This window comes from Delphinapterus leucas, chromosome 11 (assembly GCF_059928025.1).
Source record: "Delphinapterus leucas isolate spDelLeu-1000000601 "Yukka" chromosome 11, BTC_Dleu_Yukka2, whole genome shotgun sequence".
Lineage (NCBI taxonomy): Eukaryota > Metazoa > Chordata > Mammalia > Artiodactyla > Monodontidae > Delphinapterus > Delphinapterus leucas.
The window spans coordinates 81,293,361-81,310,197 of NC_143139.1; the positions used below are offsets into that span (position 1 = coordinate 81,293,361).

The 16,837-nt window shown below is 34.5% G+C and overlaps 1 protein-coding gene across 2 annotated transcripts in view; it reads right to left on the reverse strand.

The window, feature by feature from the left end:
- The window catches only part of BLTP3B (bridge-like lipid transfer protein family member 3B), a 103,424-nt gene that overhangs the window by 17,410 nt on the left and 69,177 nt on the right, over nucleotides 1-16,837 (reverse strand). The window contains exons 13-17 of one of the 2 annotated variants that reach the window (XM_022600039.3): nucleotides 16,082-16,275; nucleotides 13,129-14,627; nucleotides 12,583-12,755; nucleotides 8,615-8,757; nucleotides 7,790-7,940 (exon numbers count right to left, since the gene is read on the reverse strand). In XM_022600039.3, the coding sequence (XP_022455747.2) occupies nucleotides 7,790-7,940; nucleotides 8,615-8,757; nucleotides 12,583-12,755; nucleotides 13,129-14,627; nucleotides 16,082-16,275 (2,160 nt within the window). Of the gene's footprint in view, nucleotides 1-7,789; nucleotides 7,941-8,614; nucleotides 8,758-12,582; nucleotides 12,759-13,128; nucleotides 14,628-16,081; nucleotides 16,276-16,837 lie in introns of both variants that reach the window. The other variant, XM_022600038.3, reaches the window with a different exon arrangement.

A 16,837-nucleotide genomic window follows, 5' to 3' on the forward strand; every position in this document is an offset into this window, starting at 1 on the left:
AATACAAAGAAAACATATTAAAAGCAGCAAGGGAAAAACAACAAATAACACACAAGGGAATCCCCATAAGGTTAACAACTGATCTTTCAGCAAAAACTCTGCAAGCCAGAAGGGACTAGCAGGACATATTTAAAGTAATGAAGGAGAAAAACCTACAACTAAGATTACTCTACCCAGCAGGGATCTCATTCAGATTTGATGGAGAAATTAAAACCTTTACAGACAAGCAAAAGCTGAGAGAGTTCAGCACCACCAAACCAGCTTTACAACAAATGCTAAAGGATCTTATCTAGGCAAGAAACACAAGAGAAGGAAAAGACCTATAACAACAAACCCAAAACAATTAAGAAAATGGGAATAGGAACATACATATCGATAATTACCATAAGTGTAAATGGATTAAATGCTCCCACCAAAAGACACAGACTGGCTGAATGGATACAAAAACAAGACCCATATATATGCTGTCTACAAGAGACCCACTTCAGACCTAGAGACACATACAGACTGAAAGTAAGGGGATGGAAAAAGATATTCCATGCAAATGGAAACCAAAAGAAAGCTGGAGTAGCAATTCTTGTATCAGACAAAATAGACTTTAAAACAAAGACTATTACAAGAGACAAAGAAGGACACTACATAAAGCTCAAGGGATCGATCCAAGAAGAAGATATGACAATTGTAAATATTTATGCACCCAACATAGCAGCACCTCAATACATAAGGCAAATACTAACAGCCATAAAAAGGGAAATGGACAGTAACACATTCATAGCAGGGGACTTTAACACCCCACTTTCACCAATGGACAGATCATCCAAAATGAAAATAAATAAGGAAACACAAGCTTTAAATGATACATTAAACAAGATGGACTTGATATTTATAGGACTTTCCAACCAAAACCAACAGAATACACATTTTTCTCAAGTGCTCATGGAACATTCTCCAGGATAGATCATATCTTGGGTCACAAGTCAAGCCTTGGTAAATTTAATAAAATTGAAATTGTATCAGGTATCTTTTCCAACCACAACGCTATGAGACTAGATATCAATCACAGAAAAAGATCTGTAAAAAATACAAACACACGGAGGCTAAACAATACACTACTTAATAATGAAGTGATCACTGAAGAAATCAAAGAGGAAATCAAAAAATACCTAGAAACAAATGACAATGGAGACACGATGACCCAAAACTATGGGATGCAGCAGAGCAGTTCTAAGAGGGAAGTTTATAGCAATACAATCGTACCTTAAGAAACAGGAAACATCTAGAATAAACAACCTAAACTTGCACCTAAAGCAATAAGAGAAAGAACAAAAAACCCTCAAAGTTAGCAGAAGGAAAGAAATCATAAATATCAGATCAGAAATAAATGAAAAAGAAATGAAGGAAACGATAGCAAAGATCAATAAAACTAAAAGCTCGTTATTTGAGAAGATAAACAAAATTGATAAACCACCAGCCAGACTCATCAAGAAAAAAAGGGAGAAGACTCAAATCAATAGAATTAGAAATGAAAAAGGAGAAGTAACAACTGACACTGCAGAAATACAACAGATCATGAGAGATTACTACAAGCAACTCTATGCCAATAAAATGGACAACCTGGAAGAAATGGACGAATTCTTAGAAATGCACAACCTGCCAAGACTGAATCAGGAAGAAACAGAAAATATGAACAGACCAATCACAAGCACTGAAATTGAAACTGTGATTAAAAATCTTCCAAGAAACAAAAGCCCAGGACCAGATGGATTCACAGGCAAATTCTATCAAACATTCAGAGAAGAGCTAACACCTATCCTTCTCAAACTCTTCCAAAATATAGCAGAGGGAGGAACACTCCCAAACTCATTCTACGAGGCCACCATCACCCTGATACCAAAACCAGACAAGGATGTCACAAAGAATGAAAACTACAGGCCAGTATCACTGATGAACATAGATGCAAAAATCCTCAACAAAATATTAGCAAACAGAATCCAACAGCACATAAAAAGGATCATACATCATGATCAAGTGGGGTTTATTCCAGGAATGCAAGGATTCTTCAATATACGCAAATCAATCAATGTGATACACCATATTAACAAATGGAAGGAGAAAAACCATATGGTCATCTCAATAGATGCAGAGAAAGCTTTCGACAAAATTCAACACCCGTTTATGATAAAAACCCTCCAGAAAGTAGGCATAGAGGGAACTTTCCTCAACATAATAAAGGCCATATATGACAAACCCACAGCCAACATCGTCCTCAATGGTGAAAAACAAACCATTTCCACTAAGATCAGGAACAAGACAAGGTTGCCCACAAGGTTGCCCACTCTCACCACTCTTATTCAACATAGTTTTGGAAGTTTTAGCCACAGCAATCAGAGATGAAAAGGAAAGAAAAGGAATCCAAATTGGAAAAGAAGAAGTAAAGCTGTCACTGTTTGCAGATGGCATGATACCATACGTAGAGAATCCTAAAGATGCCACCAAGAAACTACTAGAGCTAATCAATGAATTTGGTAAAGTAGCAGGATACAAAATTAATGCACAGAAATCTCTTGCATTCCTATACATTACTGATGAATAATCTGAAAGTGAAATCAAGAATACATTCTCATTTACCATTGCAACAAAAAGAATACAATATCTAGGAATAAACCTACCTAAGGAGACAAAAGACCTGTATGTGGAAAATTATAAGACACTGATGAAAGAAATTAAGGATGATACAAATAGATGGAGAGATATACCATGTTCTTGGATTGGAAGAATCAACATTGTGAAAATGACTCTACTACCCAAAGCAATCTACAGATTCAATGCAATCCCTATGAAACTACCACTGGTAGTTTTCAAAGAACTAGAACAAAAAATTTCACAATTTGTATGGAAACACAAAAGAACCCGAATAGCCAAAGCAATCTTGAGAACGAAAAACCGAGCTGGAGGTATCCGGCTCCCTGACTTCAGACTATACTACAAAGCTACAGTAATCAAGATAATATGGTACTGGTACAAAAACAGAAATATAGATCCATGGAACAAGATAGAAAGCCCATAGATAAACCCACACACATATGGTCACCTTATCTTTGATAAAGGAGGCAGGAATGTACAGTGGAGAAAGGACAGCCTCTTCAATAAGTGGTGCTGGGAAAACTGGACAGGTACCTTTAAAAGTATGAAATTAGATCACTCCCTAACACCATACACAAAAATAAGCTCAAAATGGATTAAAGACCTAAATGTAAGGCCAGAAACTATCAAACTTTTGGAGGAAAACATAGGCAGAACACTCTATGACATAAATCACAGCAAGATCCTTTGTGACCCACCTCCTAGATAAATGGAAATAAAAAGAAAAATAAACAAATGGGACCTAATGAAACTGCAAAGCTTTTGTACAGCAGGGGAAACCATAAACAAGACCAAAAGACAATCCTCAGAATGGAGAAGATATTTGCAAATGAAGCAATTGACAAAGGATTAATCTCCAAAATTTACAAGAAGCAGCTCATGCAGCTCAATAACAAAAAAACAAACAACCGAATCCAAAAATGGGCAGAAGACCTAAATAGACATTTCTCCAAAGAAGATATACAGACTGCCAACAAACACATGAAAGAATGCTCAACATCATTAATCATTAGAGAAATCCAAATCAAAACTACAAGGAGATATGATCTCACAGCAGTCAGAATGGCCATCATCAAAAAAATCTAGAAACAATAAATGCTGGAGAGGGTGTGGAGAAAACGGAACACTCTTGCACTGCTGGTGGCAATGTGAATTGGTACAGCCACTATGGAGAACAGTATGGAGGTTCCTTAAAAAACTACAAATAGAACTACCATATGACCCAGCAATCCCACTACTGGGCATATACCCTGAGAAAACCATAATTCAAAAAGAGTGATGTACCAAAATGTTCATTGTAGCTCTATTTACAATAGCCAGGAGATGGAAACAACCTATGTGTCCATCATCAGATGAATGGATAAAGAAAATGTGAGTCATATATACAATGGAATATTACTCAGCCATAAAAAGAAACGAAATTGAGCCATTTGTAATGAGGTGGATGGACCTAGAGTCTGTCATACAGATTGAAGTAAGTCAGAAAGAGAAAGACAAATACCATATGCTAACACATATATATGGAATTTAAGAAAAAATAAATGTCATGAAGAACCTAGGGGTAAGACAGGAATAAAGGCACAGACGTACTGGAGAATTGAAGACACGGGGAGGGGGAAGGGTAAGCTGTGACAAAGTGAGAGAGTGGCATGGACATATATACACTACCAAACGTAAAACAGATAGCTAGTGGGAAGCAGCCGCATATCACAGCAAGATCAGCTTGATGCTTTGTGAGGACCTAGAGGGGTGGGATAGGGAGGGTGGGAGGGAGGGAGAGGAAGAGGGAAGAGATATAGGAACATATGTATATGTATAACTGATTCACTTTGTTATAAGGCAGAAACTAACACACCATTGTAAAGCAATTATACTCCAATAAAGATGTAAAAAATAAAGAAAAAAAAATAAGTAGGGAATGGAAAAGTAAAGACAAGTAGTAAGATTATTAACTTAAAACACATTATTTAAATTTCTGTGCCAAAGGTAGACCAAAAATAACTTCCTAGCGGCAAAAAGAAAAATACGATCAGTTTCACACACAATTCATAGAATCCGTGAGTTAAAAACAAACTGTTCTGGAAAGGTGAAGCTGCTTCAGTTTTTGAGGGTCCAAGTTATCTGTCCCATGGGCCCTCATAAGAAGCCTCCATTTATCAAATTCATGATGGAAAGATGTTTAATTTTCCTCAGTATGCGTGTGAATACTCTAGTCTTACAGAAGTGAAATGTATATGTATTTATGAAGGGGAGAAAGGTGCAAGAAATTAAATATACTTATATTTATGCAGCACGGATAGATCTCTACATGCAACATAAAGTGGAGAGTTGTTTTTAAAACTTTTATTTCAGGTAAAAATTGATATTTAATTAATGTTAGCACTATTTATTAACAATTCAAAATAAATAAATGGTATAGATACTAGAAAAGATTAAAAATACTCCTAGGGAATTCCCTGGTGGTCCACGTGGGACTTAGCTGCCAAAAAAAAAAAAAAAAAAAGACTCCCAAAGAATTCTTTTAACAATTAAGAACTAGATATTTTAATTTTTTTAAATAGAAGGTAAAAGAAATGGTCACAAACTGATCATGGTTAGTGTTTTTTCCTGTACCAAGAAAAACAAGAGTTAACTAACTTGTCTACTTAACAGTAAGAGCAACTGAAAACAAACAACTTGGTAAATGTGATTTTATTTTGCCTTTTATCTATCTGTATATCTATATAAGTCTATCTACACACAAACATACACACACACACACATACACACTACTCACTCCAGGGAGCTGAGAGCCATAAATAATTTCAAACGAAAAAGAGTATTTAGAACAGAGGTAAAACAAAACAAAATTCTCGTTAGTCAAAAATCACTCCTGCTTATTACCTTTTATGCCATGAAACTTACATTAAGGTCTTCCTATTAAAGGAATCCAAAGTCCACCCATTATAGAAAAACAAAAACAAACAAAAGCAAAACAACTTTGCAATTTTTTTTCTTCTTTTTGTGGTACGCGGGCCTCTACTGCTGTGGCCTCTCCCGTTGCGGAGCACAGGCTCCGGACGCGCAGGCTCAGCAGCCATGGCTCACGGGCCCAGCCGCTCCGCGGCATGATCCTCCCGGACCGGGGCACGAACCCGCGTCCCCTATATCGGCAGGCGGACTCTCCACCACTGCGCCACCAGGGAAGCCCCAACTTTGCAATTTTAACTGTTCATGTCAGAGTGACAGTGTATATAAACTGTAGATCAAATACAATCTTTGTTCATATGGCTTATTAATGTTTTAAATGTTCAAGCTATTTTTTTCTCCTTTTCCCTTTATTCCCTTTCCCTTTCCTTTCCTTTCTTTCTTGTTATTTTGTTTATTTTTAAACAACCAAGACAGCTGTGAAAAAATAAGGTATTAGACAGCACTGACTGTATAACCCATACATATAAGGCATTTCAAAATGATTTCTGCAGTCAGGAACAACATGAAACAAAGTAATAAGTGGGCCATGGTAATAAGTGGGCTATAAAAAGGAGTAAAAAACTGTGCAAAAAAGTGTTTGTGTTGGGTATAGAATAGGGTCTAGCTTTTGAAATTTTATGTTCAATCTTTTTTTGTTGATTTTTCATTGACTACAAAACCTTTCCAACTATATACTTATCTTCCTCCATTTTGTGTGCTATTGGGATTTACACTTGCTAATATGAAATTCTTGAATTTTTTTTTTAGGAGATACATTGTAAACTGCAAGGCCTACACACAGAAAAAAGCCAGGAGCCAATTTTTATCTATGATGCTGGTTTATAGACAAATTACTTGCAATTCCCAGGATGTGAGGTGATAGCATACTTATTTGATATCATGCAGGACTATATGTATTTCAACATGTTATATATCAGATATAGCATTCTGTGTATATAGCAAAGAAAAATATTCCAGCTCAGTGACTTTTCAAAAGAATATTGTCGTTTAAATTTCTTAGTATAACTATTTTAATAAATTCATTTCTTTAAATAACTGAAAACCGTGAGTGATAATTCCACATAAAGTTTGAGAAAGGGATGGTTTAATGTGGTATTCCTCGTCATACACTGTGTATTTTGTTGTTTATATCCCTCTATGTCTAAGTGAATGTGTTGATCTTAGAATGAAAAACCACAAGAACAGGATATGTGATTTTACCAAATATCAAGTAACATGCCAGACTCAGAAAATGTTTGCTTATAAGCAAGATAATGGAATACAAAAATTGACACTTATTCTAGTGTAGAACTAACTTTGACCTTTTAGGATTACTTTATCACTCTTTTTTTTTTTTTTTTTTTTTTGCGGTATGCGGGCCTCTCACTGCTGTGGCTTCTTCTGTTGCGGAGCACAGGCTCCGGACGCGCAGGCTCAGCGGCCATGGCTCACGGGCCCAGCTGCTCCATGGCATGTGGGATATTCCCGGACCAGGGCACGAACCCGTGTCCCCTGCGTCGGCAGGCGGACTCCCAACCACGGCGCCACCAGGGAAGCCCCTATCACTCTTTTAATACAGAAAAGATTTTAGTTTTCTCAGACCTATCATCTCAAAGAATGAGACAACTGAAAAAGTAAAAGATGAAACTTAACAGCAGAAACAAAGAGAAATGAGGAAGTACTTCTTCAACAGGTTATGTTTCTAATAACTTAAAGTACTTTATTGAAATATGGTAATCTAAAAGAACAAATCTCTTGCATTATTATAAATAAATGTCATTTTCTGTGAATGCATTTATATCAAAGACAGAATTGCTGATAAATCATATGGGTAAAAACAAAACAAGTTTAGGCTTTCTTGGTGGCACAGTGCTTAGGATTCCACCTGCCAATGCAGGGGACACGGGTTCAAGCCCTGGTCCAGGAAGATCCCACATGCTGCGGAGCAACTAAGTCCGTGCTCCACTACTGAGCCTATAAGCCACAACGACTGAAGCCCGCATGCCTAAAGCCTGTGCTCCACAACGAGAAGCCACCGCAACGAGAAGCCCGTGCACCGCAACAAAGAGCAGCCCCCTCTCGCCACATCTAGAGAAAGCCCCCGCGCAGCAACAAAGACTCAACTCAGCCAAAAATTAATTAATTAATTTTTAAAAATTAAATTAAAAAAAAAGTTTAAATCACATTAAAGTCTTACCTACTGGACGATTACAAAGGTAATGCCGTAGACTGATATTGCCTAACTGATCTGGTGTCACTTGGTCTACTTGAAGACAGATTTCCATATCTTCCCCTCGGATGTCAATTTCTCCATTAACACCAATAATTTTAAACACCACAACTGACATCTAATAAGGATTGCATAAATAATATTAGAATACCAAATAATTTAAAACAAAATTTAGGAAATAACACAGGAAACTACTATAACCTCTAAAAATACAACTGTGACTTAATAAACCAAAAATATATTTGTGATCAACAGAAAGCAGTTATTGCACTACAGTGATAAACTTCCACTTCCTTTCTTCCTACTTAGTCAAGAGAATATTTTTAGGTCACAAAGATTAATTATATGACATTTCTGTGTGAAGTTATTTTCACTAAATGCTGAACTTATTTTCTAAGTCATCCATAAGAATATTTCACTGGGTGAAGATGGCTTAAAATAAACCAGTAACATTTCTTTTGTAGACAGCCCCTCATAAGGACTGACCATCATCTTTACTATCAAACTTTCTCAAAGTGTATTTAAATTGAACTAAGATCAAAATATAAAGAATTGAAAAAAGAAACATAGAACCTTCCCTCAATACAAAAAAAAAAAAATTTAGAAAAGTGAAATTCAGAAAAAAATGATTCAGTAAGACCAAAAGAAAACTTTCAAGAGTAGAAAGAGCAAAGTAAATCACCCACAATCTAAGTCAATTCATTTTACATATTAATGTCTTTAAATGTGTACATATTGAATATGAGATAAAGTTGGTGGCATTTCTCTTCATAGAATGTCTCAAAAGATTACCAGGTCGTCATGATTTTCTTGAGCACCCTCTGAATTTGTACTGATGGCATCTGGAGAGGTTTCACTATAATTCTGTAGGTTTTCACTTGCAGTTGACCGATCTGCTGGGCTCTGGTAATTTGTAGTTGAGTTCTTTTTAATACCTGAAATAATACAGAAATAAACTACTAAATTAAAATCAGTTTACACATGGTCCAACAGTGTTACATTTATCTAACCAAAATATTATTTCTTCAACACTTTCTCAAGCACAGCCATGTTTAAAAGACAATAAGCAAAGAAAAATTAAACTGTGGTTAGTTAGCAAATAATAAGAAATAACTTTCCACAATAAAACATTAGAGATACTAAACCCTAAACTTAGACAGTATGAAAAGAAATCTACCACAGCCGACCACAGTCTGTGTTCTTCCCATTGCAGGTGTGGTGCTGGCGTTAGTAGCAGGTTCCTGGTCAGCCAGCTTTGCCTCCTCTATTCTACCCAACATTCAGCGGTCCCAGTCTGACCACTTCATTTCCCTTTTCAGTATCCTACGGTTCTTCATCTACATGAAGTTAATGCTACTACTATCAATGTGATTGTTCTCCATCCTTATCGACCTGCCTTAATTTCTCAACATGCTATATTTCAATATTTCTCAAACTGTCTGTGGTAAAAGGCAATTTAAAAAAATTTTTGTGTCCATAACACATCAATACTTTAAAAAATACTATAAAAATAATTATTGAAAATGAATCTAGAAAAATCAGAAGAACCAAAGACACAAAACAAAGCCTCAATTTTTTTTCACTTCAATTTTGCATGGATTCTGACTTTATATTTTAAAAAAGCTAATAATTCTGAAAATGATTTCAAGGATTAATTCACTGAATGATACAAGCAATCAAGTTACTCTTTCACTAAATCCTTTTGCTTAAGCGATAGTATTTTACAAAGCTTTACTTTGTTGCTGTTGTTGTTGTTAGAAAGATCTTTGTTATGTCTTCATAACACTTCAGTGCATGCATTATAGAATGAGTATCACTTCCATTCACTGAAAGAACACTCTGCTGAATGCAGCTTGCAAGTAGCTGGTTAAAAATTTCTTTCTTTTCAGATGTACATTATAATTTGTTATCTGTATACACTACAAAGTGATCACCACCAAAAGTCTAGTTTACCATCCATAACCATACAATTGATCCCCTTCATCCATTCTGACCATTCCCCTACTCCCTTACCCTCTGGTAACCACCAATCTGTTTTCTGTATCTATAAGCTTGTTTTTGTTCTGTTTTCATTTGGGTTTTTAAAAAAATATATCTCACATATGAGTGACATCATATAGTATTTGTCTTTCTTTGTAATAATTTTTTATTATTATATTTACTACTATATAATTAGGTTCTAACCCAGTGCCTGATAAAACAGTAGGTGCTCAATAAATTATTTATTGAATGGGTGAATAAAATGATTTTTAGGGCCAGGAAAAATGCATAAATACAATTGTGGTATGAGGAGATAATAAACTCCCATTTCACAGGGAATTCCTAACATTGCCAGAGGTTAAGATTTCACAGATAAAATAATATTTAAGCTAAAGTAAACAGAAAGAAAAAAGAACACTCTAGGCACAGGTACAAAGGCTAAAGAAGTTTGTCATAGTGAAGAGATTGACAGAAAGACTGAAATATACTATAGTATAATTAAAGTGTAGTAAGCACGTGGGAAAACAGCAGAAAAGGTAAGCTGGGGCCATATCACATGGAGCAACTGTCAGTAATGTTAAGTTTTTTAAACTTAATAGCCTTATAGTTGTTAGAAGTTATCAGGACTAAAATGGAAATTGACATGATAGTATATACATTTTTAAAAGAATATTCTGCCGGTGGAATGAAGTATGAACAAGAAATTGACAAGAAGAGAATTGGGGAGACTAGTTAGAAGCCTGTGGTGGAGCGGTACTCCAGCTACACATTTGTTTGTTTATAAATATGCATGTATATTCAAAAATATGTACTCACAATATACCTATGTATGTATATGTGTATGCATATGTGTGCATTAGTGTGCATATGTATAAACATACATGTATATAAAAACACACAGAAAAAGGTCTGAATTATGTCAATATATACCAAAAGTCAATGGTAGTTACTTCCGGAATGGGGAATGGTATCAGGGCAGAGTAAGGGTGGTATTAAAGTGATATTCTAGATATCCCCATGACATCTGATTTTTTTTTAAAGAGAAAGTATTCATATATTTCTTGTAAAATTAAAACAAAACAAAAGAGAACTCAGAAAAAACAAGCCTTTTCCCAACGAAAATCAATTCCTTTGACAGAAAATTATTACAGTTCAGGAGAATAATGAATGTACAGTCACATATCGTCTAAGTGTTACACATAAAATTAATGCCCTTGTATTTTTCAAGATCCTAAAAACAGCCTACTGCTGGAATCTATTCTAAGACAGTTATTAGAAATGAAGACAAAAATTTATGAACAATGATATAATTATAGCATTTTATAGCTGTGAAAAAACTATAAACAATCTAAACATCCAGTATCAGGGAAACAATTAAAAGGTGAGGGTACATTCGTATGACAAGTTAATATAGACAAGTGATAAAAAGCAGGTTGAAAAACCATATATGTGATGTAATACCAAATATACATATATGTGAATACATACATATATATAATATACATTTATAAGATAAATTATAATCGATATCTCTAGATTGTGGGACTTTTGGGTTATTTTATTTTCCAAACTGTAGTTGTTTATATTTTCCAAGTTCTCCACATTGAGTGGTAGTCACTTTTATTAACTATTTAATTTTCAGAAATAAGAAGAAAATCACTGATGCTTTTTACGAGTAAGTAGAGGTATTTTCTACAGGAACTGTTTTTGAAGCATCATTTGATCACAAAACAGAAATCCTCTATTAAAGTAGAATTTTAAGCCATAAGGGGGCAAGGGAAGTAGGCAATAGAGCTATCTGTGAATCTAGAATAGATTTTTTGACCCATACCAGTAACTTGTCTACATTTAACTGGTAAAGTATGCTGGAAAGGGGTTTGCTATGAATTGCCTATAAAAGTGTTGGGTTAAGGCTTTTAGTTTACATATAGTAATCATTTCCCAAGTCTGGGGTACTAGCATAGCATACTGGTTGGTTAAAAACTGAGGTTCCTGAGTCAGACTAGCTGAGTTCCAAATCTGCCTCTATTACTTCCTGACTGTATATTCATTTCTCTAAGCTCCAGTTTCTAAAGCTATGAGCCTTTCCTTTCCTAAGCTGTTTCAAACTACATCAATAGGTTTATTACTCTTCATATACAAAGTAATTCACATTTGCCTCTGGTCTCTTATGCTTTAGGGTCTGTGGCAACTATTCTCTGGCTATGGTCCATGGTTTTTTTCCTGTTCACAAAGTCCCCAATGCCTTAGTGATGGGGATGCACCTAATACTAAGTCATTCCTGGTGGTCTGTACTAGGGCATTAGTTGCTTCTGAATAAAATAGGGGAATCATGTAGTTCCATCATACACTATCATGCATGAAAGAGAATTCTGGTTATGGGAATCAACAGATCCAGTCTGGAAAAATTCCAGTCATAGGACCACATAGTTGAGAATTCATCATGCAAATTAAGCCTACCTAATCAAAATTCCAGATATAGGAGTCCCTGTGATAGAGGCTAGTAGAATTAATGTTGTCTGCTTTACGATCTAAATGACTGTATATAAATAATTGCTGGATGTCGTCCATAAAAAGGAAGGAGTATCTGGTCAAAAGAAGCAATGAAACAACCATTAGAAAGTTAGGTACGATGCTCTTTGTTTTGTGCATGTATGTGTGTATAAATAAATAAGTCTTTTTGGGCTGTGATTGATTACTGAATATAAATTTAAAAACTTAAATACCACTTCTAAGATTTGTGTATATATAATATGAATTCTTAAACTGTATTGGTTTACCTTTTTCCAAAAATATATGACTATCACTTCCATCACTTTCTAACAACTGTTCTTCCAATATCATGCTGTCAAGTGAAATGGTATCCAGTGAGGTTTGTGAGGGGCTTCTTCTCATGTTCTTGTAAGAAACAGAGAGCGGAGCCATGTTGGGTGGGCAACGTTCCTTAGGCTTTCTACTGTTAACAAACAAAATTATCAGAAAATCATCACATAAAAGGAAAAGAATTCTTTCTAAAGAATACTTCAAACAAAATAAATATATATTTATATAGTATACACAATTTTTAAAATTATATAAGCTTAAAGTATTTTCATATTTTGAAAACCCTACTCTTCCATGTGTTAACTCTAACAATGCCATATTTATCATGGTTTTCTGTCCAAAGCCAAAATATACTCATAAGTACATGCACATGCATGTGCGTGCACGCACACACACACACACAAATACACACACACACACAAATAAAACACACACACACACACACACACACACACACAAATAAAACAAACCCCCCACCCCAAATTCTAACAGTCAGTTGTTACCTTAAAGATGACTGTGATGTAAGTGTTCTGACTGTGGGTGCTTCTTCTTTACTGATTTCCATGTTCTCAGAGAGTGAAACTGTTTCTGGAAGCAAATCTTCAGCTTTAAAGATTGACTCTATGGTTTCATTTCCTTTACTAGTTAAACTATTTGAAAGTATGTTCTGATTACCACCATTATCAAATGACAGGATACTTGAGTCTTCTCTGTAGTTTAAGACACTATTTGAATCTGTATAAGACGAATCCTTTTTGCCACTTGTTTCTGATCCAATTTCTCCTGAGCCACTTTTGCAAACAATTCCACTACTTTCATCTTCGCTTATTTTCCCTAAATTTTTATCTGATAAATAATCCAGAAAAGAAATACCTTTCTGCAGATTTGTATCACTAGCTGATTTAAAAAGCAAAGAATCCTTCAAAGGGACATGGCTAAGGTCAATACTCATAGATCTGTTGTCTGACATGTGATTGACAGTTACACTTCTAATTTGTTTTATACCACTATTAACTTGTTTTCTTTTTGAAGACAAAAATTCTCCACTTTCTGTAGGCAAATAATCAGGAACCACTGGACTCACACTTTCAGAAACAGGAGACTTAAGACTATTTGCTTTATCTACTGGATGAAGCAAAAGAGCCACTTCCGCACTTTTAAGTAAAATTCCAATGCAAATGGATGTCTGACTAGCTGGATTGCCAGTCACAGCTTCTACATCTTTCCTTAAATTCTCTGAAAGCAAAATAAGTGACTCATGGAGGAAAAGCAGGAGCAGATACTGGTAGTGATTGATTTGCATACTGACATGTTTATGAATGTGAACCAGGACATGAATATCTGCATCTGATGATGAAGAGGAAAATCTTAAAAATGTATCTGAAGGTTTCTGACTACCATTTGTCAAGGGATCAGACTCTGTACTATAATACTCCTTCAAGAGCTTTTTCCGCTTCCATCGGCCAGTCAGATCACTAGACTCACTTTGTGAGGTATTTAGAGATATCTGATTACAAGTCTGCAGCAATTTTTGTGACAGTGCATACCTTTTTGGTTGACAAATCCAGATGGAAAGAGGGAAAGAATCTACAAAATTTATTGGTCGTCCTTTTCCACTTTTCATCCCTTCATAATCTATCCAAAATTGAGAAAAGTACACAGCCCAAACATCCGTGGCAGCAGAAGTTTTAAGAGTGTATTTATTCAACTTAGGAGTAACATTTCCTTTATAAACTTCATGCAGTTTGGTATCTTGTTCATGAGCATGTCTCTGGAAGATTGGATGCAGAAGATTAAAATTGTCACCAGATTTGGGGAAACTGGTATATGTTTTACTGAAAAAATCACAATCTTTGAAGTCTTGAAACAAAGCTTCTAAATCAGAATGTCGACAGTTTGAACAGTATCTAGTATTTGTAGCAATCATTTCTGAACTCTGAATAGAAATTGCATGTGGTTGATCTTGATGACATTCAGATTTCATTTCAGAAGGAATGACAAACTAGAAGAGAAAAAACATTAATCTAGTCTGACTTACAAATCCATATATCTTGAAGATAAAATAATCAAGAGCATGACTTGGTTCAGGAATTCTTTTTGACATTTTGCCCCAAAACACTAATTTTCTATCTTGACATAAAATACTCTCCCTCCCAAATCTTATTAAACCAAATGAAAAAGGCTTAAATGATTAACAACTAAGAAAAGAACCAAAGGAAAAAGACCAATAAATAATGAATAAAGTACATAACACACATATACATATTTGTAGACAATATATCACAAAATAAAAGGAACAAAACTGAATTAAATCAATTATTAAATGCTTACTGTGCCCTGAGTATATATACCCCCTGAGTAAATAAGAAAGCACAAAGCTTGGAAAAGATAATTTTTTGTTACGATATTTTAAATGCAAGCAATTTGGAGGATGACTAGATAAGTAAATGGAATGACTGGATAACTGTCATTAGAATCACTTTTCTGGGATAAAACTATTAATAAAATAAACTCAGGAGTATAGGTCAAACGATTTAGTAAAATTATTTTCTACAGATAATTAAGCCCAGTCCTCAAAATATTCACAACAAAGAGTTCAAACTGACTGGTTTCAAAACTCAAACTGCCCATATTCACAAAATATAAAGATCATTATGTAATTGTGTTTTAAATTATAATTATAAATGTTATAAAGTGTGTCTCTTTATACTGAATATTTTAAGGTCTTTGAAACGATCTTTAAAACATTTCTGCAATGCAACCGTTGAGTATTATTAATCTCATTTTACAGAGAAGAAATTAAGGGTATGTAAATTTAGGCTACCAGCAACAGAGCTAGAAACTGAAATATTCATCCATGCCCAAATCTTATTCTATTTACTACATTATATGGTTTTTTTTTTTTTTAGCTTCCTTCCTTTAAAGTTTAAATATCCATGGAATTCTGATTATCAACTACTTGGCTATAATAAAACACAACTTTCTAATATCTTTGGATATTAACAACAGAATAAATGTAACAAATAAAACCCAGACATAACTTAGAAGTGTCACTGTGTTATTTACCCGTCTTAAAAAAATTTTATCAGCTCCAGCAAGAAGTAGAAAAAAAAAAGATATTTAAATTTACTTCTACTGCTTACCTCCAAATGGATGAGCTCCAGTAAGAAGTAGAAAAAAAAAGACATTTAAATTTATTTCTACTGCTTACCTCTAAATGGATGAGCAGGGGGAAAGAAAAGGAAGAAAAGTAGAGAAAGAAGGGGTGGAGAAGGGTGGGGAAGCAGTCTCTTAAAGCTTCCATAATTGAAAACTGAAATTAAAATTCAAATTTCAAAATCAAAATTAATATTGCAATGAAGTTGACTTATATTTGAGCACCCATCTTAAATCCTGGAAATAACTTTTCTTCTGTAAAAATGGTTTTGTTCTCACAGCCACTTGTTTATATGGTACCTTTAGCATTAAGCCATCAACTCGAATATCAACATGCTCATCAGATTTTGAATTGTCATTCAACTTGTACACAGCCATAAACTGATTAAGACTCTGTTTCAAATCCAACAGAAACTGATTTAACCATAGAATACTTCTTTCATCCACAGTAAACTGTAGTGCATTCAGCTGGCTATAAAGGTTGGGAGATGGAACTGTGGAGAAAAAAAATTTTTAAAGATTTTTAATAAACTGATAGTTTTAAATCTTCCCTGAGAAAAGAAAATACATTTTAACCAAGTTTTATTCTTCTTAAATTAAGATTAAAAGATTCTGCAATGTTATTTACAAAATTAAAGTGATACTACATGTAGATGATAGCAAACACATTTGGAGAGACAGAGAACATCGTTCATTGCTTCACTAATGGAAAAATATGCAGTTTAAATGCAAATCAATTAAGAAAATGGTAACAGGTACATATAGATAACTACCTTAAATGTAAATAAATTAAATGCTCCAGACAAAAGACATAGACTGGCTGATTGGATACAAAAACAAGACCCGTATATATGCTGTCTACAAGAGACCCACTTCAGACTTAAGGACATATACTGACTAAAAGTGAGGGGATGAAAAAAGATATTCCATGCAAATGGAAATCAAAAGAAAGCTGGAGTAGCAATTCTCATATCAGACAAAATAGACTTTAAAATAAAGACCACTACAAGAGACAAAGAAGGACACTACATATTGATCAAGGGATCAATCCAAGAA